The following is a 23980-nucleotide window of genomic DNA, read 5'->3' as shown; positions in this document are numbered from 1 at the left end:
CCCACCATCTCATCCTCTGTTGCCCCCTTCTCCTTTTGCCCTTAATCCTTCCCAGCATCAGGGTCTTTTCCAATGAGTTGGCTCTTTGCATCAGGTGGCCAAAGTATTGGAGCTTCAGCTTCAGCATCAGTCCTTCCAATTAATATTCAGGACTGATTTCCTTTAGGATAGACTGGTTTGATCTCCTTGCAGTCCAAGGGACCTCAAGAGTCTTCTTCAACACCACAGTTTGTATCAATCTTTGGTGCTTTACCTTCCTTATGGTCCAACTCTCACATCCATCACTACTGGAAAAACCACAGCTTTGACTATATGAACCTTTGTTGGCAAAATGATGTCTCTGATTTTTAATAAACTGTCTAGGTTGGTCATAGCATTTCTTCTAAGCAGCAAGCATCTTTTAATTTCATGGCTGCAGTCACCGTCTGCAGTGATTTTGGAACCTAAGAAAATGAAATCTGACACTGTTTCCACTCTTTCCCCATCTATTTGCCATGAAGTGATAGGACGGGATGCCATGACCTTTGCTTTTTGAATGTTCAATAGATTCAACAGACTAGATCCAGTAGACAGACTGCCTGAAGAACTATAGACAGAGGTTTGTAACACTGTGCAAGAGGTGGTGACCAAAACCATCCCCAAGAAAAACAAATGCAAGAAGACAAAGTGGTTGTCTGAGGAGGCCTTACAAATAGCTGAGAAAAAAGAGAGAAGCAAAAGGCAAAGGAGAAAGGGAAAGATATACCCAACTGAATGCAGAGTTCCAGAGAACAGCAAGGAGAGATAAGAAAGCCTTCTTAAGTGATTAATGCAAAGAAATAGAGGAAAATAATAGAATAGGAAAGACTAGAGATCTCTTTAAGAAAATTGAAGATACCAAGAGAAAGATAGACATGATAAGAGACAAAAATGGCCAGAACCTAACAGAAGCAGAAGAGATTAAGAAAAGGTGGCAAGAATACACAGAACTGTACAAAAAAGCACTAATGACCCAGATAACCACAATGGTATGATCACTCACGTAGGGCCAGACATCCTCGGAGTGTGAAGTAAAGCGGGCCTTTGGAAGCATCACTACGAACAAAGCTAGTAGAGGTGATGGAATTCCAGCTGAGTTACTTCAAATCCTAAAAGATGATGCTATTAAAGTACTGCACTCATGCCAGCAAATTTGGGAAACTCAGCAGTGGCCACAGGACTGGAAAAGGTCAGTTTTCATTCCAATCCCAAAGAAAGGCAATGCCAAAGAATGCTCAAATTACCATACAATTGCACTCATTTCACATGTTAACAGGATTATTCTCAAAATCCTTTAAGCTAGGCTTCAGCAGTACATGAATCGAGAACTTCGAGATGTACAAACTGGATTTAGAAAAGGCAGAAGAACCAGAGATCAAATTGCCCACCATACGCTGGTTTGATATAGTATTGTTTAAATCGGGTGTGCATTGTACAAAGTGGCAGTTCTATTTTTATTGTGTTAGTTTAATAATAATAATATTTTCTTAAGTCTTTTAACATTATACTGGATTTGATTTGTTGTTAAGAAATTTTCCATTTATATACTGGTATTTGTCTATGTTTTGATTTTGTGGATATCTTTAACAGCAATTATGAATAAAGCTGCTATTCATAATGACTAATGAAGACCATAAATTGAATTAAGAAACCTATCTTTTTCTATGATTTGATACAATGAAAATTAATTACTCTTTAAAAATTTGGAAACAACTTACCACATTTTCTTTTGTTCTTTTTTTATTTTGCTGTGCTGCCCAGCTTTCAGAATCTGTTTCCCAACCAGGGATTAAACCTGGGCCACAGCAATGAAAGCCCTGAATCCTAACCAGCAGACCACCAGGAACTCCTCCACATTTTTCTTTTAGGTAATCCTTAGTATCTTAAAAAATTTCTTCTTCCTTTATCTCTACATAGATTATCTTTAATTGTTTTCTTTGATTTTTGAATAATGGTGAAAAATCCAAAAGTTACAGAAGGACACTTACCCTTATATACCATTCACTTCTCCCCAGAGGCAATCACTGTTTCTTGTGTATCCTTCCTAACATATTCTGTGAATGTAAGTATAAGTACCTGTCAGTGTATTTATATTTTTATTTTTTACACAAATATACTATACTACACATGAAGTTCTGCACCTTACTGTTTTCATTGTACATCTTTGGGTATGGGTCCAAACTGGTCCATGTAGAGCTGTCCCTACATGGTCTTCCATTGCTTGAGTGTACCTCAATTTAGTTCATTTAATTAATGTCCTGATGCTGGACTGAAATTTACAGTCTTGCTATGGTAAACAATACTGTAATAAATATTTTTGTACACATTATTATTCTACATGACACACCTATTAGAATGGCTAAAATCAGAACCTTGACAACACCAAATGCGGATGAGGTCGTGGAGCAACAGGAACTCTCATTCACTGTTGGTGGGAATGCAAAATGTACAAACACTTTGGTAGGCAGTTTGATGGTTTCTTACAAAACTAAGCATACTCTTATGATATGATCCAACAATTGTTCTCTTTTATGTTTACTCCGAGGAGTAGAAAACTATGTGCATACAAAAACCTGCCCACAGATGTCTACAGCAGTTTTATTTATAATTGCCAAAACTGGGAGGCAACCACGATACCTTTCACTAGGTGAGTGGATAAACAAACTGCAGTACAACCAGGCAACGGAGTATTAGTCAACAATAAATAGAAATGAACTATCAAGCCATGAAAAAGACATGAATGAAACTTAAATACATGTTATAAGTAAAAGAGGCTAATCTGAAAGGCTACATACTGCATGATTTCAGCAGTGTTGTGTTCTGGAAAAGGCAAAATTATGAAGACAGTAAAAAGATCAGTGGTTGTTGGAAGCTACAGAGGGAGGGATGAATAGGAAACGAGTAGAGGATTTTGAGGGCAATGAAAATGCTTTCCATGATACTATAACAGTGGATACACGTCACTATGTGAAGTGAAAGTGAAGTCGCTCAGTCATGTCCGACTCTTTGCGACCCCACGGACTGTAGCCTACCAGGCTCCTCAGTCCATGGGATTTTCCAGGCAAGAGTACTGGAGTGGGTTGCCATTTCCTTCTCCAGGGGATCTTCCCAACCCAGGGATTGAGCCCGGGTCTCCCACACTGCAGGCAGACACTTACCGTCTGAGCCACCAGGGCAGCTCACACGTTTGTCAAACTCACAGGATGGACAACACCAGGAATGAACCTAATGTAAACTACAGGCTTTGGATTATAATGATGTGTCAGCGCAGATCCATCCTTTGTAACAAATGTTCCATAACAAATGCAACCAATTCCCAACATGGGAATGTGGTGGTAGGGGAGGTTGTGAACCTATGTGGACAAAGGTGATATGTGGGAAACGTCCGTAATTGCCACTCAATTTTGCTAAAACTTCTCGAGAAAAAGGAAGTCCACTTTTAAAGTCACAGGTGTGATATTTCAGGGTTAAAGGACACATACACTTAAGTTTTTAATATATATAATGAGCTTTCCATAAATACACCAACAGTTTACATCAGCATTGCCTATATTTCCACTCACCCTCATCAATACAATGTAACTGAACTTTTTGATCTTTGCTAAATTGGTAATGGACTAGGGTAACTGCTTATCATTTTAATTTTCATGTTTATTATAAATCAGATAGAACATCTTTTATTTCTTGTATTATGTCTGAGTCACTTGAATTTCCTTTGGGGGTGAAGTGTCTGTTCATTTTCTTTCCATATTTTTCAGTTAGGTCTGCATCTAATTTTAGAGTTAGAAATATACAAATTGGAATGGGAATGATGGTATTGAGATCTTATATTTTGGATCAAAAAATGCAGTCATCATATACTCCACAGTCAACTTTGCATCTTTAAGCATGAGATGAAATTAGAACAGAATGAAAAAAGTCATAGGATATGGGTACTTTTTCTATATATCTGGATATAATATCAGCCTCTTAACAAAGGGAAAAATACTCTACCTAAATGTTACAAACAGCATAGAATCAAGTGCACTGTCTACAGTCCTGACCTTTCCTTAGATCATACAAGGTTCTTTGTGTAGCCTAAAATCTGGAGAGCTGCTGAACATGCTTTTAGTAAAACAAAGTTAAGCACTGTAGCATATGTGATCTGCAAACTGACAGTTTAAAGTAGCCTGAATAATTCAATTGGGTTTTGGGGAGGCTAAAAATTAGGAAACTGACAAATAGTGCGCATCTATTGCAGTATCAAATGAGACACTGACTTTTCTATTACTTTCCTGTGAGTGGGTGAAAGTGGAGTCACTCAGTCGTATCCGACTCTTTGCGACCCCGTGGACTGTGGCTTACAAGGCTCCTCTGTCCATGGAATTTCCCAGGCAAGAATAGTGGAGTGGGTACTCCAGTACTTTCTAGGAAAGTAGTACTTTCCTAGAGCTACCTTAATACAATAAAAACAAACTGGATAGGTTAAAACAGATTTACTGTCTCATGGTTGTGGAGGCTAGAAGTCTGAAATCAGGTTTTTGAAGAGCCATGCTCCCTCTGAAATTTGTGGAAGAGTCCTTCCTTGCCTTTTGGCAGCTTCTAGTGACTTGCTGGCCATCTCTGGCATGCCGCCGTGTAACTGCCATAGCTGCTTTGCCATCACAGGAAATCTTCCTTGTGGGTCTCCATCTTTGCAGGGCAGTCTTCTTATAAGGATACACCACCCCTAATCCAGGATGACCTCATCTTTACATCTGCAATAACTCCATTTCCAAGTCAGGTCCCATTCTGAAGTCCTGGGGTTTAGGATTTCAACATACCTCTTATGAAGGGACACAATTTAACCCATAGCAACCTTTCACCAGATTATTTTGGGAGAAGGTGAGAGAAGGTGAAGGGCAAAGATTTTGACACCTATATCCACAGCACTCAGCCCACCTGAGCCATGTGGGCACTGGGTGTAAGCACACGATGAGGAGGAGTCACCAAAAGCTTAGATTTCAGAGGAACTTACGGGGCACGTCTGGCCCTGGTGGATCCCACCCCTTTCCTCGTTGGTGATTCACTGAACTGCAGGCTCCACCTTCAGTCATCACCCTGCCACCCTGGCCCTGACGGGATGAGTTGCAAGCTGGAGAAAAAAAGAAACGCACTAAGAAAGGTGAAATGACCCCCGCCCCAAAGTCAGATTACAGACCAGACTGTAGGCCAGGGAGACTTTTTCCACTTCCTGGGCTACTGTGCCTCGTGGGGGCCGCCTCCTGCTGTCCACCTTGTCCCCTTTTTAAAAAGACAAGAACCCATAGGTGGAGCTGTCCCTGAAGTAATCTCAACTGATCTCAAGTTTCGACCAAAAGACGTCCTTTTTGAATTTGACAACTGCTGGCCACCTAACCTATTAAAAGTCTATTCAACAAAGGCCAGATTTTGCTGCGTGGTTCAGTTACCCCTCCACCAAGAGACCTCTGTCTCACTGTGGGTGGCATTTGAACTTTTGCTGGTTTTCTCAGAATTAACGTGCAGCCTTTCCTTGTTTTCCTGAGGAATTCTGTACTATTAATCCATTCACATCGAGGTGGTTTGTTCTCTTCTTTCCCAAACACATTTTAGAGCATTTCTTGCCCTTTTCAGTGGCCAAGGGATTTTATGCTAATTTCTAGAAAGGGAATGAAAAGTTATTGTTGTTTTTAATTGTTTTGGTTGCGCTAGGCCTTTGTTGCTCCGGTCGGGCTCTCTCTAGCTGTGGTTGCAGGCTTCTCATCATGCTGGCTTCTCTTGCTCTGGCCCATGGGCTCTAGAGTGCACAGGCTCAGTAGTGGCAGCACAAGTAACTGTGCTGCCTGGGACTGGCTGCTCTGAGGCATGTGGGTTCTTCCCAAACCAAGGATCAAACCCATGTCCCCAGCATTTGCAGGCAGATTCTTAACCACTGGACCACCAGGGAAGGCCTATCCTTATTTTAAAATGGGAAATGCATATACATATATATCTATATCTAGATATAGATATGTCATTGCCAATATACTGGATTGGCCAAAACATCTGTTCAGGTTTCCTGTAATATCTAACTGAAAAACCCAAATATTTTGGCCAAACCGGTATATAACCAGCATGTGTGTGTGTGTGTGTGTGTGTGTGTGTGTATGTGTGTATTTACAGTCAGCAAATCACTAGACCATTCAGTCAGTTCAGTCACTCAGTTATGTCCGACTCTTTGCGACCCCATGAATCGCAGCATGCCAGGCCTCCCTGTCCATCACCAACTCCTGGAGTTTACTCAGACTCATGTCCATTGAGTCGGTGATGCCATCCAGCCATCTCATCCTCTGTCGTCCCCTTCTCCTCCTGCCCCCAATCTCTCCCAGCATCAGGGTCTTTTCCAATGAGTCAACTCTTCTTATGAGGTGGCCAAAGTATTAGAGTTTCAGCTTCAGCATCAGTCCTTCCAATGAACACCCAGGACTGATCTCCTTTAGGATGGACTGGTTGGATCTCCTTGCAGTCCAAGGGACTCTCAAGAGTCTTCTCCAACACCACAGTTCAAAAGCATCAACTCTTCGCTGTTCAGCTTTCTTCATAGTCCAACTCTCACATCCATACATGACCACTGGAAAAACCATAGCCATGACTAGATGGACCTTTGTTGGCAAAGTAATGTCTCTGCTTTTTAATATGCTATCTAGGTTGGTCATAACTTTCCTTCCAAGCAGTGAGCATCTTTTAATCTCATGGCTGGCTGCAATCACCATCTGCAGTGACTTTGGAGCCCCCAAAATAAAGTCTGACACTGCTTCCATTGTTTCCGCATCTATTTGCCATGAAGTGATGGGACCAGATGCCATGATCTTAGTTTTTTGAATGTTGAGTTTTAAGGCAACTTTTTTACTCTCCTCTTTCACTTTGATCAAGAGGCTTTTTAGTTCCTCTTCACTTTCTGCCATAATGGTGGTGTCATCTGCATATCTGAGGTTATTGATATTTCTCCTGGCAATCTTGATTCCAGCTTGTGCTTCTTCCAGCCCAGCATTTCTCATGATGTACTCTGCATGTAAGTTAAATAAGCAGGGTGACAATATACAGCCTCGACGTACTCCTTTTTACGACCTAAATCAAATCCCTTACAATTATACAATGGAAGTGAGAAATAGATTCAAGGGATTAGATCTGATAGACAGAGTACCTGAAGAACTATGGATGGAGGTTCGTGACACCGTACAGAAGGCAGGGATCAAGACCATCCCCAAGAAAAAGAAATGCAAAAAGGCAACATGGTTGTCTGAGGAGGCCTTACAAATAGCTGTGAAAAGAAGAGAATTGAAAAGCAAAGGAGTAAAGGAAAGATATACCCATTTGAATGCAGAGTTCCAAAGACTAGCAAGGTGAGATAAGAAAGCCTTCCTCAGCGATCAATGCAAAGAAATAGAGGAAAACAATAGAATGGGAAAGACTAGAGATCTCTTCAAGAAAATTAGAGATACCAAGGGAACATTTCATGCAAAGATGGGCTCAATTAAGGACAGAAATGGTATGGACCTAACAGAAGCAGAAGATATTAAGAAGAGGTGGGCAAGAATACACAGAACTATATAAAAAGGATTTTCATAACTCAGATAACCACAATGGTGTGATTATTCACCTAGAGTCAGACATCCAGAAATGTGAAGTCAAGTGGGCCTCAGGAAGCATCACTATGAACAAAGCTAGTGGAGGTGATGGAATTCCAGTTGAGCTATTTCAAATCCTAAAAGATGCTGCTGTGAAAGTGCTGCACTCAATAAGCCAGCAAATTTGGAAAACTCAGCAGTGGACACAGGACTGGAAAAGGTCAGTTTTCGTTCTAATCCCAAAGAAGGGCAATGCCAAAGAATGCTCAAACTACTGCACAATTGCACTCATATCACATGCTAGCAATGTTCAAAATTCTCCAAGTCAGGTTTCAACAGTACATGAACCGTGAACTTCCAGATGTTCAGGCTGGATTTAGAAAAGGCAGAGGAACCAGAGATCAAATTGCCAACACCCACTGGATCATTGAAAAAGCAAGAGTTCCAGAAAAACATCTACTTCTGCTTTCTTGACTATGCCAAAGCCTTTGACTGTGTGGACCACAAGAAACTGTGGAAAATTCTTAAAGAGATGGGAATACCAGATCACCTGACCTGCCTCCTGAGAAATCTGTATGCAGGTCAAGAAGCAACAGTTAGAACTGGACATGGAACAACAGACTGGTTCTAAATCAGGAAAGGAGCATATCAAGGCTATATATTGTCACCCTGCTTATTTAACTTATATGCAGAGTACATCATGAGAAATGCTGGGCTGGAAGAAGCACAAGCTGGAATCAAGATTGCCAGGAGAAATATCAGTAACCTCAGATATGCTGATGACACCACCCTTATGGCAGAAAGTGAAGAAGAACTAAAGAGCCTCTTGATGAAAGTGAAAGAGGAGAGTGAAAAAGTTGGCTTAAAGCTCAACATTGAGAAAACTAAGATCATGGCATCCGGTCCCATCACTTCATGACAAATAGATGGGGAAACAGTAGAACAGTGGCAGACTTTACTTCTGGGAGCTCCAAAAACACTGCAGATGGTGATTGCAGCCATGAAATTAAAAGACACTTACTCCTTGGAAGGAAAGTTATGACCAATCTAGACAGCATATTAAAAAGCAGAGACATTACTTTGCCAACAAAGGTCCCTCTACTCAAGGCTATGGGTTTTCCAGTGGTCATGTATGGATGTGAGAGTTGGACTATAAAGAAAGCTGAGCACCGAAGAATTGATGCTTTTGAACTGTGGTGTTGGAGAGGAGGCTTGAGACAGCAAGGAGGTCCAACCAGTCCATCCTAAAGGAAATCAGTGAATGTTCACTAGAAGGACTGATGTTGAAGTTGAAACTCCAATACTTCGGCCACCTGATGCGAAGAACTGACTCCTTGGAAAAGACCCTGATGCTGGGAGATTGAAGGTGGGAGGAGAAGGGGATGACAGAGGATGAGATGGTTGGATGGCATCACTGCCTCAATGGACATATGTATGAGTAAACTCTGGGAGTTGGTGATGGACAGGGAGGCGTGGTGTGCTGCAGTCCATGGAGTTGCAAAGAGTGGGATCCAACTGAGCAACTGAACACTTTTTTTTCTTTTTCTTTTTTTGGTGTGATGACCATATAAGTCCAGATGATCCTTTAGCCAATATTTATTCCCTGCTCCATCCCCTCACTGTGTGTTTTTTTAAAAGAACCATGGCTGTTTTCTCTAGATTCTATGCTAGGAAATAAAAAAAAATCTTGCTTGTATATCATATGACAGCTGGGTGGGCTTTTTGTTTCAAAGCATGACAATTTTGTCAGGCATAATTTTCAGATTATCATCTGACCGACTGTTAGAAGTGCAGGCAACACAGAGAGTTATGGTTTCTTCATGAGCTACACTTCAGGTATTTTCTTCTTTGAATCCAGACCCCAGAGAGTGCTGGCTGAAAAAGTCTGGTGGACTTCAGTCTGAAGAAGACAGAAAGAAAATGCCAGTCTCACCTTCCCCAGACAGCAGCAGCAACAGTTCTCTGAAAAGTAGAAAAGAGAAAAGAAGAGGAAGATTAGACTTGAATAGAAATTGTCACTTTTTCTCCCACTGGGAGGTCATTATTTGACATGATGTGGGGTATGAGGCACTATATCTCCCTTGCTTTCAGAAGTCATCTAACAAAATCTCAGGAGGACTTGCTTACTCATAAATCAGCAGTGTAAGCTTCAGTCACATCACACCTTGCATTCTAGGAGGTAGACACCAAGGAGAGGCGGTGGGGGTGGAGTGGAACTATGGACTCCCTGCCCCTCTGGGTTCAAGAGGTTGGAATTTAGAGGGTGGCATGCTTCCTGTTGTCTTCACAGGGGTATTTAGGTGGGATTTAATCCTACATTACCTCTCGGTTATTAGTACTTCACCTCAAAAGTCCTACACTCCTTACCTACCAGGGCCCCAGATAGAGGTAAGTGAGGCACTCTCCTGGGGGCAAAATTTAGGGAAACTCTAAATAGCTCCAGTAATCAAGATAAACGGTATTCTAAAGAAAAAAAAATTGAAAACAAATTGCAAACAAAGATGCTAATTGCTTGATTTTGTAAACAAAACTTTGAGGGCTGGGATCAATGTGAGAGAGAGAGGTGGGCTTGTCCAAGTGCAGGGACAGATCGTTCATTTCAAATTTTGATACATTGTTCATCATGGAATTTTGCATTAATTTTGATTTTTTAAAAATTTGAACTAAAATATATTTATCTTGATCATTAACTTTTTTCGAATCCATAAATATTGCAACGGAGGCAACTGTCTTGCACTGGCCTCATCCGACTCCCAGCCTTTAAAATAGTGACAGGTCGACAAAAAGCTATCCACTTTTCCTAAAACACCATTCTTAGATAAGGACCAGGCCCTAGAGTACGGACGCCAGGCGTGAAGTCCCCGCGTCCCGGGGGGTTTTGACCCTAACCTGGGCTTCCCGCACTCGGGTTTTACACAGCGCGTTCTGCCCGGCCTTACCCGGAGCAGACAACCGGCGCAGCCGGGCCAGCTCCGCTCAATGCACGTCTGTCCACCGTATGAGATGGCCCTCTCCTCTCAGAGCTACCCGAGTTTCACCCTCCGCCAAGCCCGCGAACACCAGTAGCACGCTGCGGTCAGAAGCCGGCACGTGTGACCGCTCCTGCGCGCTCCGGTGCGCCGGCGTGACCAGAGGCCCGCGCCGCCCCGGCTTCTCCCGAGCGGTCCAGGAGCGCGAGACGCGCCGTGCGCGGCAGTGCGCAGGCGCGGCGGCCCAAGGAGCTTCCTTCCGCCTGCTCCACCGCCGGTCCCGCGGCGCGCTGGGCTCTGGGCCGCCCGGTGGGGGGCGCTGCCGACGGGCGCCGGAGACGGGCGGGGGCCCCCGGGGTGGTCGGGGCCGGACTCGGCGCCCCGGGGCGGGGCCGCGCGGGCGGGGATGGGGCGGGCGCGGGGGCGGCCAACCGGGCGGGCGAGCGGCGGCGGCGGCGAACTGCGGGGGTGGCGGACCGAGGCGCACGGTCGGACGCGGCGCCATGCGCGGCCCCCCGGTTTGGCCGCTGCGACTGCTCCTGAGGCGCGGCGCAGCCGCCCGCTCCCCCGAGACCCGGACGCTGTCGACGCACCCGGCGTTTGCGAGGCCTGGGGGCGTGGAGCCGGCGCTGCTCGCGGGTGGCTGGGCCGCGCCAGCCCTGCGGCGATGGGCGGGCGGGGGTCCCGGCGGCCCCGCGGGCGGCGCGGGCCTGGCGCGTCTCCTGGCGCTCTGGGAGCGGCCCCCCGGGCTGTCTAGGTGCTGGGCGCTCTCCGGGCCCGTCGTCTCCAGGCTCGCGCGCTCCGCGCTTCCTGGCTGCTCGACCTTGGTCGCGCGGGCCGCGGGGGAGGCTTGGCGGCGCGGGCCGGCCTTGCCTGCGGCCGCGGCGACTCCCGATCGTGATCCGGCCTGGCCCGCAGCGGCCAGGCGCTCGGAGGCGCAGAAGCTCCTGAGCCTGGCGCAGCCCGAGCGCCGGAGGCTGGCAGGTAGGGCCCTCCTCTCGGTCACCGGCGACCTTCCCCGTGCGAGGTCCGGGGCCGGCGAGAGGGGCACTGAGCGGGCGGCAGGGGGCCTGGGGCCATTGGACTCGGTGAAGAGGACAGGGTGCTTTTACCTGGGCGTCTTCCCTGGGGGTACGGACGGAGCGCGCCTGCTGTAGCGGTGTGGATTCGCAGGTGCGCGGACAACCTGTAGCATATTATGGAAATAGAGAGGCATCTCCTTATTACAGTCGTCAGGTCTGTTTCGCTTTTATTTTGCCAACGTTCTCAAGTGACCTGGGTTGGTTGTTTGTTTTTACCCTATCTTTGTAAAATGAATCGTAGATTCTAGTAAGCCTATTTTGTAATATGCACTTGAAGCACTAAAAAAAAAAAAAAAAAACCACATTATTTGCTTCAGGTTAATTTCTTAAGCAGCCAACATTATTTTTATTCCGTGAAGCAAAACGATGTAAACCTTTCAGGTTTGTCCCGTTTTTGCCTCACTGAGTGGTAGGCAGGAAGTTACTAAGCTCTTCAGAAGAGTCAGCACTGGCTATAGTCAGTGATCGGTAAACTCTAGAAGTGTTGAGAAACTGTAGATCATAACGCAGCTAAATCGTAACTGAGTAATTTTAAAAAGTAAAAATGAATATCTTTAGAAACAAAATTCAGATTTTGTATAGTCTCATTTTTAGCCATAAAATGGAGAAATGTTTCAATGCAAAGTCCTTGTAATATCTAAACAGCTTTGAGGTTTCTCCAAATCTTCATTTCTTTTAATAAATATTGAGTCTTGTGTGCTAGGCCCTTGGGTTCCATTGATGAGCGGAAGGAAACCTGGTTCCTGCTCCTGCTGGGGCTTGCAGTTTAGTACTGAAGGGGCATTAATGAAAAGATCATGTGACTAGAGATAAAACTGCAGGTTTGATGAGGGTTGGGAAAGAGGGCTTGTAATGTTCTCAGGCTTGAAGCAGGTGAGAATCCCACATTTTTTGTTACACATCTGTTGCTTCAGGAAGGATAGTCCTAGAGAGCGATTTGTGGTATAGGGCAGGCTGGTGTGGTAGAGGGCAACAGAGTGTGAACGTTTTACCTCTCCCTGAGTTTTACAGCTTCGTGGGGTCTTGGTGTTACGGAGGTGTAAGGAGAGTAATCTTGTCACTTGTTTGTGTGTGTATTTTTGACGGAAAATTTTTTTCCTTGTTTCTCTTTTAAAAGAAAAACTTGAGACTGGGAGTCCTCATTGGACTATGAGCTTCTTGGGAAAAGAGCTGTGTCTGCTTCATCTTCCTGTCTGGTCCTTAGCGTGTGTGTGTGGCACAGAATCGGGCATAGTGTACCTTCAAAGAAGGAATAAGTGATGGTCCGACCAGGCCCACATGGAAACCTGAGTTTAGAAACCCTGAGCACTGCAGGCTGTGTCCATCATCTTCATATGTAATTAAAAATAAGTTAGGAAATCCAGTTTTGTTCCTGAAATTTTAGATGTCAAGGAAGCTTTTAGGTATCAGGCTCTGGGCGCCCACGCATTCTGGCCATGATGGGTGGCCCAACCCCGCCTGTCTGCATGGTCACGCTCCCTATACCTTTGTACTTGTTCCCACACGTCCTGTCTGTTAGCCTGCTCAGAAGACAGCCTTTAAGGAGGCAAGAGCTGTACCTCCTTTTATTTTAAGAAGGGGAGCTAGTTAGATTTGCTGCCTTGAATAAGTGTGACTGTATAATTTGAGGGAGTAAGTCTGGGATTGGTACACTAATTTTTTCCCAACTTTCAAACAAATAATCTGCCTGCAATGCAGGAGATCCCAGTTTGATCCCTCGGATGGGAAGATCCCCTGGAGAGGGGAAAGGCTACCCACTCCAGTATTCTGGCCTGGAGAATTCCATGGACTGTATAGTCCATGGGGTCATGAAGAGTTGGACACAACTGAGTGACTTTCACTTTTACTTTTCAAACAAACAATATATACATATTGTATTTAATATGATGAAAGCTCCTTATTAGGACATAGGGTTGCCTCAGAAGTTATTAGGACATAGGGTTGCCTCAAAAGATATTCTATATACTATGTTGCAGCCACTCTGAATGTTGACATTTGTAAGATTAAGAGAACGTTGAGGGGGGATCACCATTAATTTGTAACTTATCCTTGTAGAAGCAGCCTTAGATGTTGGCCCATCTCTTTGCAATGCTGGAAATAACTAGCGTGTGTGTGTGTGTGTGTGTGTATACTTAAGAGGCTGAAAAAAAGCTGAATTGAAGAGAAGGAATTCCACTGTTAATTTTTAGAAACAGGAATACAAAAATTCTTCTTCAGAAGTTTAACTGTATGATTGAATCTGTGTTTTCATCTGTGTTCAGCAGTTTGCTGAAAATGTGCCTGAACTGTGACCAGAACACTTTGCTCTTAAATCATCTGTATCCGAAACTTTAAAAGCAGGGTCTGCCGTCCGAGGTGCCTGCAGGTGTCTGCAGAAGACTGTCATGTCCATCTGTCTTCTGAAGGAACCACAGTCCTTGATGCACCCCGTGGCCCTTCCTCCCTGTGTCTCACTTTGTGTTGGAATTTGCAGATATCTTCCCACAGCTGTGGCCTCCAAGGTTGCTCTGCAGTCACTTTTCACTGATAATTCGTCTTATCGTCTTGGTCACAGGAGCCTTAGAAGATGAAGGAGCTCACTGAGGCGCCCCTGTGGCCGAGGGGATAAGAGGGGACTGGTCTGAGCTCTGCTCCCGGTCTGGCAGATAGAAGACGCTGCCGGGGCGTCCAGTGGGTGAGAGGGTGGGAGCGCTGTGCATGGAGGTGGGAGCTAGGAGTGAGCCCAGGGCCTTAGCGGGCAGTGGGATGATAGTGATGGAGGGTCTTGGTGCAGTGGCCACCACGGAGACTGTCTGCTCATAATTCCCAGATGCAAGAAAGAAAGTGAAAGTCACTCTGTTGTGTCCGACTCTTTGCGACCCCGTGGACTGTCCATGGAATTCTCCAGGCCAGAATACTAGAGTGGGTAACCTTTCCCTGCTCCAGGGGATCTTCCCAACCCTGGGATCAAATCCAGGTCTCCCACATTGCAGGCGGATCCTTTACCAGCTGAGCCCCCAGGGAGGCCCAAGAATACTGGAGTGGGTAGCCTATCCCTTTGCCAGGGGATCTTCCTGACCCAGGAATCGAACCGGGGTCTCCTGCATTGCAGGCGGATTTTTTACCGACTGAGCCACCAGGGAATATTCCCTGGTAGGTCAGTGGTCAAATGTGGAAGGTGCATGTCCAGGCCTCCACCCCCAAGCTGTTCACTTAAACACTGGTAAGAACTTGTGTGGTTTGAGACAAGGACAGTTCTTAGAGTCTGATGCCCGCCAGGAGCTTTTGCTCCATTCATAGTTGAATATTATGGAGCCAGACCGTTATGTGACCAGAATGAGGAGTGATGAAACCAGGGTGTGTGGTAAGCAAGTAGAGGGAGAGCCATGCTTAGAATGGCTACATCCTGCAGCCCAGGTCGGGGCTGAAAATTCTGACAAGGACAGTGCTCGTGGAGCAGTGAGGCTGAACCCAGAAACAGAATTGCTCCAGAAAGCCTGCAGTGTGTATTTGCTTTGGAAATATCACATTCCAGAGAAAACCTGAACATCCTGTAGCTGTGCTGTGAAACATGCTAGTCGGAGTTGATTCAAGAGTGAAATACCAGACATTGAAGGGACTTAGTATGGGGAAAAAATGTGAATTTTCTTTACTTTTTAATGTTCATTGAAGACTAATACTTTGGATATATTGGATCAAATAAAATGTGTCATTAAAATTAATATTACCTGTTTCTCTGTAATGCGGCAACTAGAAGATTTTAGGTTCTGTGGGCAGCTCACGTGGCACGTGTGCTGGACAGAAGTGCCAGTCGTGGGCAGGCCCATTGTGGTCCCTGCAGCACAGATGCCAGCTCTGTCACTTGCACTCTAGCCTGGCCCAGACCTTTCTCTCCAGGTCTCTCCACAGCCTCAGAGGCTTCCTCAGCGCCCCACTTCCTGCTGACCGGCGGCCCTGGCTACCTCTTGCCTTGTCCAGGTTAGCTACTTGCCAGGCTCCTTCACTTGAACTTCTCACCTGCCCGGGCGCTCTATTCCTGTGTTCTCTGTGGACACTGAAAACTCCTTTCCTCCTCTGTCCCTGCTCTCAGAGAGTGGGACCCAGCTGGCAGGGGCCCAGGTCAGTCCTGACGACTCGCGATGCCAGCTGTGATGCAGATGTGTGTGTGCGCTCAGTCCTGTCTGACCCTTTGCGACCCTAGGGACTGTAGCCTCCAGGCTCCTCTGTCCATGGGATTTTCCAGGCAAGAATACTGCAGAGGGTTGCCAGTTTCTTTGCCAGGGGATCTTCCAACCCAGGGATCTCCCAGTAGCAGGTGGATTCTTTACCAGTAGCTCCAGCTAGGAAGCCCAGTATGTTAATAGTGGGTACTTGTCGTTGGCTGGATACTGACACTGGGGTGGAGACGTCATGTGTGTGTGTAATTTCTCACATTTCCTTGAGGGAGAGGTTGTTTTTATTGCCACCTTCTAGATGAATAAACAGGTGCAGAGAATTTGAATGAGTCAGTGGAGGTCAGACAGCTAGATGACAGAGCTAGGGCACTGATCCTGTCAGTCCCAACTTCAGAACTCCCCAGTCTAGCTCTTAAAAATGCCTGCATTCCTTGTCACCATCCTATCCCCACTGCCCCTCCTCCCCACTTCACCTTAGTTTCCCTCTTGCCTGGAGCAGGGCAGCCTCGGGTCCTTTCATTTCACTCTGCAGCCGGAGTGAATCATTTAAAATATAGACCTGACCGGCTCACTCCCCAGCCTGAGGCCCTGTTAGGCCTGCCTTGCTGCAGCAGCCCTGTTCTGAGAGCCTGGAGCCTCCTACCTTTTCTCTGCACCACAGTCCCTGCTGCTGCTGCTGCTAAGTCGCATCAGTCGTGTCTGACTCTGTGTGACCCCATAGACGGCAGCCCACAGGCTCCCCCGTCCCTGGGATTCTCCAGGCAAGAACACTGGAGTGGGTTGCCATTTCCTTCTCCAATGCATGAAAGTGAAAAGTGAAAGTGAAGTCACTCAGTCGTGTCTGACTCTTAGCGACCCCCTGGACTGCAGCCCACCAGGCTCCTCCGTCCATGGGATTTTCCAGGCAAGAGGACTGGAGTGGGTCGCCAGTGCCTTCTCCAGCCACAGTTCCTATCCCAGTGTTATCCGGCAGCCTTTCTGCTCCCTGGCTGTCCTCACCCTCCCCAGCAGAGGTCCCTGGTGTTTTCTCAGCTTGGTTGTGCGAAGATGAAGAAGACAGATTTTTGTCTCGGAGTGTGGTTCTGCAGTAGATGAACTGGGTGACCTTGTGCAAGCTCCCTCTAAGTGCTTGAATTTCCTCTCTGGAAAATGAGGATGGTGAAAGCATTGTTGGAGGAGACAGTGCATAGCAAATGCTTCAGATAGTGGGTAGTTAGTACCTTAGTCCGTGAGTGACATGGGGCTTGCTGCACCTGCCTAGCTCAGTGGGCAGATGAGTCCTTAAAAGCTCTGTCCTGTGTCTAGCGATGGTAGACAGGCTGTGCAGCCATTGCCACCCCCAGACCTGCCGGTCCAGGACCTGGGTACTGGCCACAGCCCTTCTCCCAGCAGCCTGCCTTTCAGGTTTTCCTTCTTTCTTTTCAAGGAGATTGCTCTCATTCTTTGAATGCCATGACTGGGTAGACTTAGGGTAACAGAAAAATGCTTGAAAATACCTGTCAAGAGACAGTAACAGTCAGGCAAGGAAGAGGAGTAGCAAATGCTGAACCATGGCAAAAGGTGGAGAATATCCAGAAGGATTGTGGTTTACTTGGCTCATCAGGTTTGGGGAGGAATCAGAGATGATAGTTGTGGTGCAAATCTACATGATTCATGAATGTCAGAGACGGTGTTGTGTAGTAAAACCTTAACAGAAATCCAGCTAACCCAAAGCAGAAATTTTTTTTTTTACTTTGTATACATTTAACTTGTAGAAGATCCAACCAGTCCATCCTAAAGGAAATCGGTCCCAAATATTCATTAGAAGGACTGAAGCTGAAACTCCAATACTTTGGCCACCTAATGGGGAGATCTGACTCATTTGAAAAGACCCTGACACTGGGAAAGACTGAAGGTGGCAGGAGAAGGGGGCAACAGAGGATGAGGTGGTTGGATGGCATCACTGACTCAATGGACGTGAGCTTGAGTAGACTCCGGGAGTTGGTGATGGACAGGGAGGCCTGATGTGCTGCAGTCCATGGGGTCGCAAAGAATTGGACATGACTGAGTGACTGAACTAAACTGAACTTGTAGAAGAAAGAGGCAAATGGCAATAATAATTGTTTGTTTTTGTTTTTAAAGGGGAGATCCTGAAGCGATTTTTTTAAGATGGACTATTTTGGCTTCGCTGGCTCTTTGTTGCTGCGTGTGGGCTCCCTCTAGTTTCAGCGAGTGGGGCTGTGCCCTCGTGGCGCAGGGCCTTCTCGCCACAGCGGCTTCTGGTTGCGGAACGCAGGCTCCAGGCTTCAGCAGCTGTGGCACGTGGGGTTAGCTGCCTTGCTGTGTGTGGGATTAGTTTCCCGACCAGGGATCAAAACCGTGTCACCTGCATGGGCAGGTGGATTCTTAACCACTGGACTGCCAGGAAGTCCCTGGAACGGATTTTAGTTCAGCCAAATTCCTTTCTCTTTGTGATCATTGTCATTACTATGTTAGAACTAGTGTGTATTCATGCTGTACAGGTTCTTATTTTGGAATCATAACTGAATTTGAAAACTGGAGGCGGGAGGGAGAGATGAATCTTGGTAGCACTTGGCATGCGTTACACTTACGGAAATATTTGCCAAAGGGAAGAACTAGACTAGAGAAACTGCCTGCTGATGACAGATGAAGCAGGTCTTCCAGGTTAATTCCTGGGTCGCCAGCACACTGGTTTCTGTGGCCGTGCCCTGCAGAACCTAAGCTACACATGCTCCCAGGACCCTTGGGCTTTCAGTCCTTCTGAGCAAAGTCATCAGGAACACCGAGTTTTAAACAAGATCCTGAGTCTTACAGCAAAATAAAATGGCACTTGGCCAGGTTTATATTATGCAGTCAGACTGTGAGGAAGAGGTTTTAAGCCAGGCACATGGGTTTCCTGGCTCCTGTAAAGGAGTCATTTCCACACGGGCTTTCTGAGCTATCAGAGCTTATGTTTCTCTTTAGGCTGTTGGTGAACTCTGACATGCTTTTCTCCCTCCTTTGCCACGGTTCAGTTTGTTCATTCATCCAGCCAGTATTTATTGAGCTTATACTATATGCCTGTCCCTGCAGGCAGTCAGGATATAACAGTGAACAAAATAGACAGAAATCTTTTCTCCTAACGGAGAGATACAGTAGATAAGTGAAACTTTTCCCAAAGACTGGGAAATGCTGGAAAGAGAATGAAAGGTGTGTTGGGGTCTGTATTATAGATGGGGTTGCAGAGCAGGCCACCTTTGAGGAGAGGTGTTAGAAGACCCCAGGAGGGAGAGAGTACGGGCAGTATTCCTGACTTAACAAGCTCATATTTCTCCTAGAGCTGTTTGCCAGCTGAACTACTGGTTGGCAGAGTTTGCGCTTAACTCTTCATATTAAGGTTTTGTAAAAGTGAAGCCTTTCACTGAAGTGTTGGCTTTAGGCAAGACACAGAGAAGCTATTTGCAGGGTGTTGGGAGCACCCATCCCCCACACTGTGTCCACTTAGGGTCCTCGCCATTGACTGTTCAGTGATGGTGCTAGCAGGGGGGTGGGGGGCCAGGAGGGACAGAGGGAGCCCCAGGAGGACAGAAGGTTCACAGTGGCATACATATGCACCCTGCCCCAGTCACCTGGTGCCACTCTGCAGAAGGAAGCTGTTACTCCTTTGTTACTTCCCTGGAGATGTGCGTGCGTCGCTTCAGTCATGCCTGACTCCTTACGACCCTGTGGACTGTAGCCCACTAGGCTCTTCTGCCCATGGGATTCTCCAGGCAAGAATACTGGAGTGGGTTGCCATGCCCTCCACCAGGGGATTTTTCTGATCCAGGGATCGAACCTGCGTCTCTTATGTCTCCTGCATTGGCAGGTGAATTCTTTACCACTAGCACCACCTGGGAAGTTCTTTGACCATGGCCCATCTGTAAAGGTGAACATGTGGATGTATGTGTTTATTTTTGAAAGATAATTGGGTGTGTCAGTTTAGGGCTTCCAACAAGCAGATGTCAGAACAGAATTAGATGTACAAGAGATCTACTGGGGTGAACACATGTGAGAGATAAGGCCAAAGAAAGTAGGAGTAGGTGGGCAGAGCCTTTGGTCACAATGCAGGTCTGAAACCATGATCCTCCTTGAAAGTTTCTATTTACTTTCTTAAACTGTGGATGCCCGTGGAGAGGTACCAAGTGTACATTCCAGACACTCAGACAACATATAGAAACTGAGCCACTTGCCTGTTGGGTACACAGCTTCGGGCTAACGAATTTCTAGGGTTGTTTGTGCCTACATGAACTTAAGAACCAACTAGCAAAAAAGCCCCACAGACATTTGTGCCCTCGGCTTTTCTTGATCACAGTGTGTCTTAGTGGATTGCTTCATGTTGTTTCCTATAGAGTCACCTCATTGTTTTTAATGACTGCATAATATGTATAAAATACATGTTCCATAATTGATTTAACTTTTCTTCACTAAAGAATGTTTAGAGTATTTTGAATTTTTTGCTGGTATAAGCAATGTCTTAATGAACACCCCTGAGTGTACCTTTTTTTTGCATACACATATGGGAGTGTATCTATATGTTAGAGATCGAATTGGTGGACGAAAGGGAATGTGCATTTACATTTGACCGGTAGGATCTCATCACCTTCCACTGCAACTGTGCCCGTTTGCATAGCCACTAACAGTGTAAATGCTGCTTCCTTGCAGGTTCACTAACAGGGTGTTGTCAAACTCTGAGCTTTGCCAATGCAGTAGATGAAAAATGATACATCTTTGTGTTTTAAATTTGCATTCCTTATTATGAAAGTAGTTAGCTGTGATACATGCTTTTCCTAATTGGAATTTTTCAATATTTTCTTTTCTGAAAAGATTCTGTGCCTTCGTCTTTTTTTTTAAGGAGTGTGAACAGTTGTGTTCTTGCATATTTTTATAATCATGGTGATACTCTGGTACTTTATTTCCCAAAGCAGTCATATTAAGAAGGAAGGTATCACATGTGTAGTGGATGCCCATACCTGTTTTCCATGGCTTACAGTCTTGTGAAATATTAGGCATAATCAAGAGCTTTACCTGCATAGTTTGATCTTCAAGCTAAGACACAGTTAGATGCCAAGGAGTAACGACATATAGCATGAATGTAGGAAAACCATCATCTGAGTTGAACCCCTAGATCAAGAGGCAGGAGGGATACCTGAGAGGAATTTTGTGGTTAGCTCTCAGTTACTCCTGGGGAAGAAGAGAGGAACAGACCAGGGTAAAGCCAGGTCGTCTGGTCTGGATACTTGGGTAGGATCCGTGCCCTCTACAGACACCCTGCCTGATGTGGCCCAGAACCAGATCTGGCTCTCCTCTTTAGTCGGGGGTCCAGGGGCTAAAGGGAGGAGACTCCCAGCCTCTGAGAGCATCACCCGCTCTGAAAAGTTTATTCGGGAAAGAAGTTGATGAACTCAGCACCCTGTTCCTTGGGCAAAGCACCGATGAACCGGAGAGTTGCTTGTGTTTTCCAGCTGCAGTTGGGTTTCTGGCGGTGTCCAGTGTCATCACCATGTCCGCCCCCTTCTTCCTGGGGAAGATCATCGATGTCATCTACACAGACCCCTCTGCAGACTGCAGCTCCAGCCTGACCCGCCTCTGCCTGGCGCTCGGAGGCGTGTTCCTGTGTGGTGCCGCGGCCAATGCCGTCCGTGTCTACCTCATGCAGACGTCAGGTGCCGGGACCCTGCTCCTGGGCGGCCTGGGTGGGGCGGGTCTCGTGGGCTCCCTGTGCTCCGGCCCCGAGGGCAGGGCCAGCCCCAGGCTGGAGATCGTGGTGGGCAAGGGACTCTGCTCACCCCTCCTTGCCCGGCACTAGAGCTCAGTGGCCTGGGGGCCTCCAGGAGGTTGGGTGGTGGTGCGCAGCCGCGGAGCTGCCCGCGCGGGGCGGCCCTGCCAGTGGCGGGGTGAGGCTGCTGCGTGCTGTGTGTCCCCTGGACACGCTGCAGCCCCTCCCCGTGTCCGTCCCCGCGGAGCTGCCCGTGGCGGGGTGAGGCTGCTCAGTGTCACTCTGAGGCCTGCTTGTTGATGGGCACTGACCACCTTGGTGACGGAGCCTGGGACACCCGACTCCACGTCGATTGCTGGCCGCTTAGCTGATAAAATGCTCTGTAGATAATTAACCAGCTCTTGCCATTTGAAAGTTCAATCCAGGAAAGGACTGTGAAAGAAGCAGAATTAGCTTATGAGCAGTGAGCGTGGTAAAACTGTACACTGCACTGTTGGTCACTGTCCTCTGTCATCGACCCCCGGGCTGTGGTCTCTGCGCGGAGCTCTGCGCTGGGTGCAGAGCTCAGGCACCTGGGTGTGCGTGGTCTCCCACCAAGCCGGGACCTGGGCAGCTGCGGGTCTGCAGCGGAGCCCCCACTGACGCCGCTCCTTTTGCCTTGCAGGTCAGCGCATCGTGAATAGGTTGAGAGCTTCGCTCTTCTCCTCAGTGCTGAGGCAGGAGGTGGCTTTCTTTGACAAGACACGCACAGGAGAGCTTATCAACCGTCTGTCCGCAGACGCAGCCCTCCTGGGGCGCTCAGTGACGGAGAACCTCTCAGACGGGCTCAGGGCTGGAGCACAGGCTTCGGTTGGCATCGGCATGATGGTACGTCCCTCAGCTGCTGCGTCCCGTCTGTGCACCCTGGCAGGGTGAGACCACTCCGGTGAGCTGTGCGCAGTACCGTGCAGAGGCCTCGGGGACCCGGGGCAGTTGCCTTGTTGGCACCTGAACCTTCGTTTCTTATGGGGAGAACAGACTGTGGCTTTTACAGAAGCTTACCTTGTTGCCTGGGTTCTAAGAACGCGTGAGGGTGGGAATGAGCCACAGGTGGGAAGAGCCCTGGGTGCCCAGTGCTGGACGGAGGAGGAACACCAGTCTATCAGTCTGTCCAGCCATCCGTCCTCAAAGGCAGGAAGCTGCCACTGTCAGTCATCTCTGCAGGACCTGAGGGCTGCTTCCTGTCCTCCTCCTGTCAGGGGCAGGGTGGGCTCCCTCTGCATAGACAGGCAGCTCTGCACTCATTTACCCTCTCCACCCATCACATCTGTTTCTCTTTAGCTGGGGACTGGAGGCCCTCACATCTGCTTGCCTCCCTGCATACCAGGTGTCTGAAGACACACCTTCTCCTGTGCTGCTGACTGAGAGAAATGTAGTGCAGCCCACGTGTGCAATTTAAATCTTCTTAGTTGTTGTTGTTCAGCCGCCAAGCAGTGTCTGACTATACATGGACTGCAGTACACCAGGCCTCCCTGTCCCTCACCATCTCCCGGAGTTTGCTCAAGTTCATATCCATTGAGTCGGTGATGCCATCCAACCATCTCATCCTCTGCCACCCCCTTCTCCTCTTGCCCTCAATCTTTCCCAGCACCAGGGTCTTTTCCAATGAGTTGGCTCTTCACATCAGGTGGCCAAAGTATTGGAGCATCAACTTCAGCATCAGTCCTTCCAATGAACACCCAGGACTGATTTCCTTTATTGACTGGTTGGATCTCCTTGCAGTCCAAGGGACTCTCAAGAGTCTTCTCCAGCACCACAGTTCAAAAGCATCAATTCTTTGCTGTTCTACCTTCTTTGTGGTCCAACTTTCACATCCATATATGACTACTGGGAAGACCATACATACCCTTGACTATATGGACCTTTATATATAAAGTGATATCTATGCTTTTTAATACACTGTCTAGGTTTGTCATAACTTTCCTGCCAAGAAGCAATTGTCTTCTAATTTCATGGCTGCAGTCACCATCCTCAGTGATTTTAGAGCCCAAGAAGAGGAAATATGTCACTGCTTCCACCTTTTCCCCTTCTACTGGCCGTGAAATGATGGGACTGGATGCCATGATCTTAGGGGTTTTTTTAATATTGAGTTTTAAGCCTGCTTTTTCACTCTCTTCTTTCACCCTCATCAAGAGGCTCTTTTAATTCCTCGCTTTCTGCCATTAAAGTGGTATCATCTGCATATCTGAAGTTGTTGATATTTCTCTAGTAGCCACATTTCAAAAAGCAAAAAGAGGAAATTCAATAGCAGTTTAGTGGTTAGGACTTCACCCTTTCACTGCTGAGGGCCTAGGTTGAATCCTGCAAGCTGTGTGGAGTAGCCAAAAAATTTTTTTAATAAAACAGAAAGGTGAAATGAGATTAATTTTGATAATAATTTTACTTAATATAAACAAAG

The 23980-nt window shown here is 46.8% G+C and overlaps 1 protein-coding gene and 1 long non-coding RNA gene across 2 annotated transcripts in view; one reads left to right on the top strand and one right to left on the bottom strand.

Annotated features, from left to right (window-relative positions):
- Nucleotides 1-2590: 2590 nt before the first annotated feature.
- LOC133069996 (uncharacterized) lies at nt 2591-10784 on the bottom strand. The gene is made up of 3 exons (XR_009696054.1): nt 10544-10784; nt 9538-9566; nt 2591-5131 (listed from the first exon to the last, which is right to left on the bottom strand). It is a non-coding gene; the product is annotated as an uncharacterized LOC133069996 (long non-coding RNA).
- A 292-nt stretch (nt 10785-11076) lies between these two features.
- ABCB10 (ATP binding cassette subfamily B member 10) overlaps nt 11077-23980 on the top strand; it is a 34169-nt gene continuing 21265 nt past the window's right edge. The window contains exons 1-3 of the mRNA XM_061162983.1: nt 11077-11557; nt 21290-21490; nt 22208-22410. Coding sequence (XP_061018966.1) covers nt 11077-11557; nt 21290-21490; nt 22208-22410 — 885 coding nt within the window. The remainder of the gene's footprint in view (nt 11558-21289; nt 21491-22207; nt 22411-23980) is intronic.

This window comes from Dama dama, chromosome 15, assembly GCF_033118175.1.
Source record: "Dama dama isolate Ldn47 chromosome 15, ASM3311817v1, whole genome shotgun sequence".
NCBI classification, from domain to species: Eukaryota; Metazoa; Chordata; class Mammalia; order Artiodactyla; family Cervidae; genus Dama; species Dama dama.
Note: the sequence above shows the minus strand (reverse complement) of the source record. Positions and strands in the feature narration are given on the sequence as shown.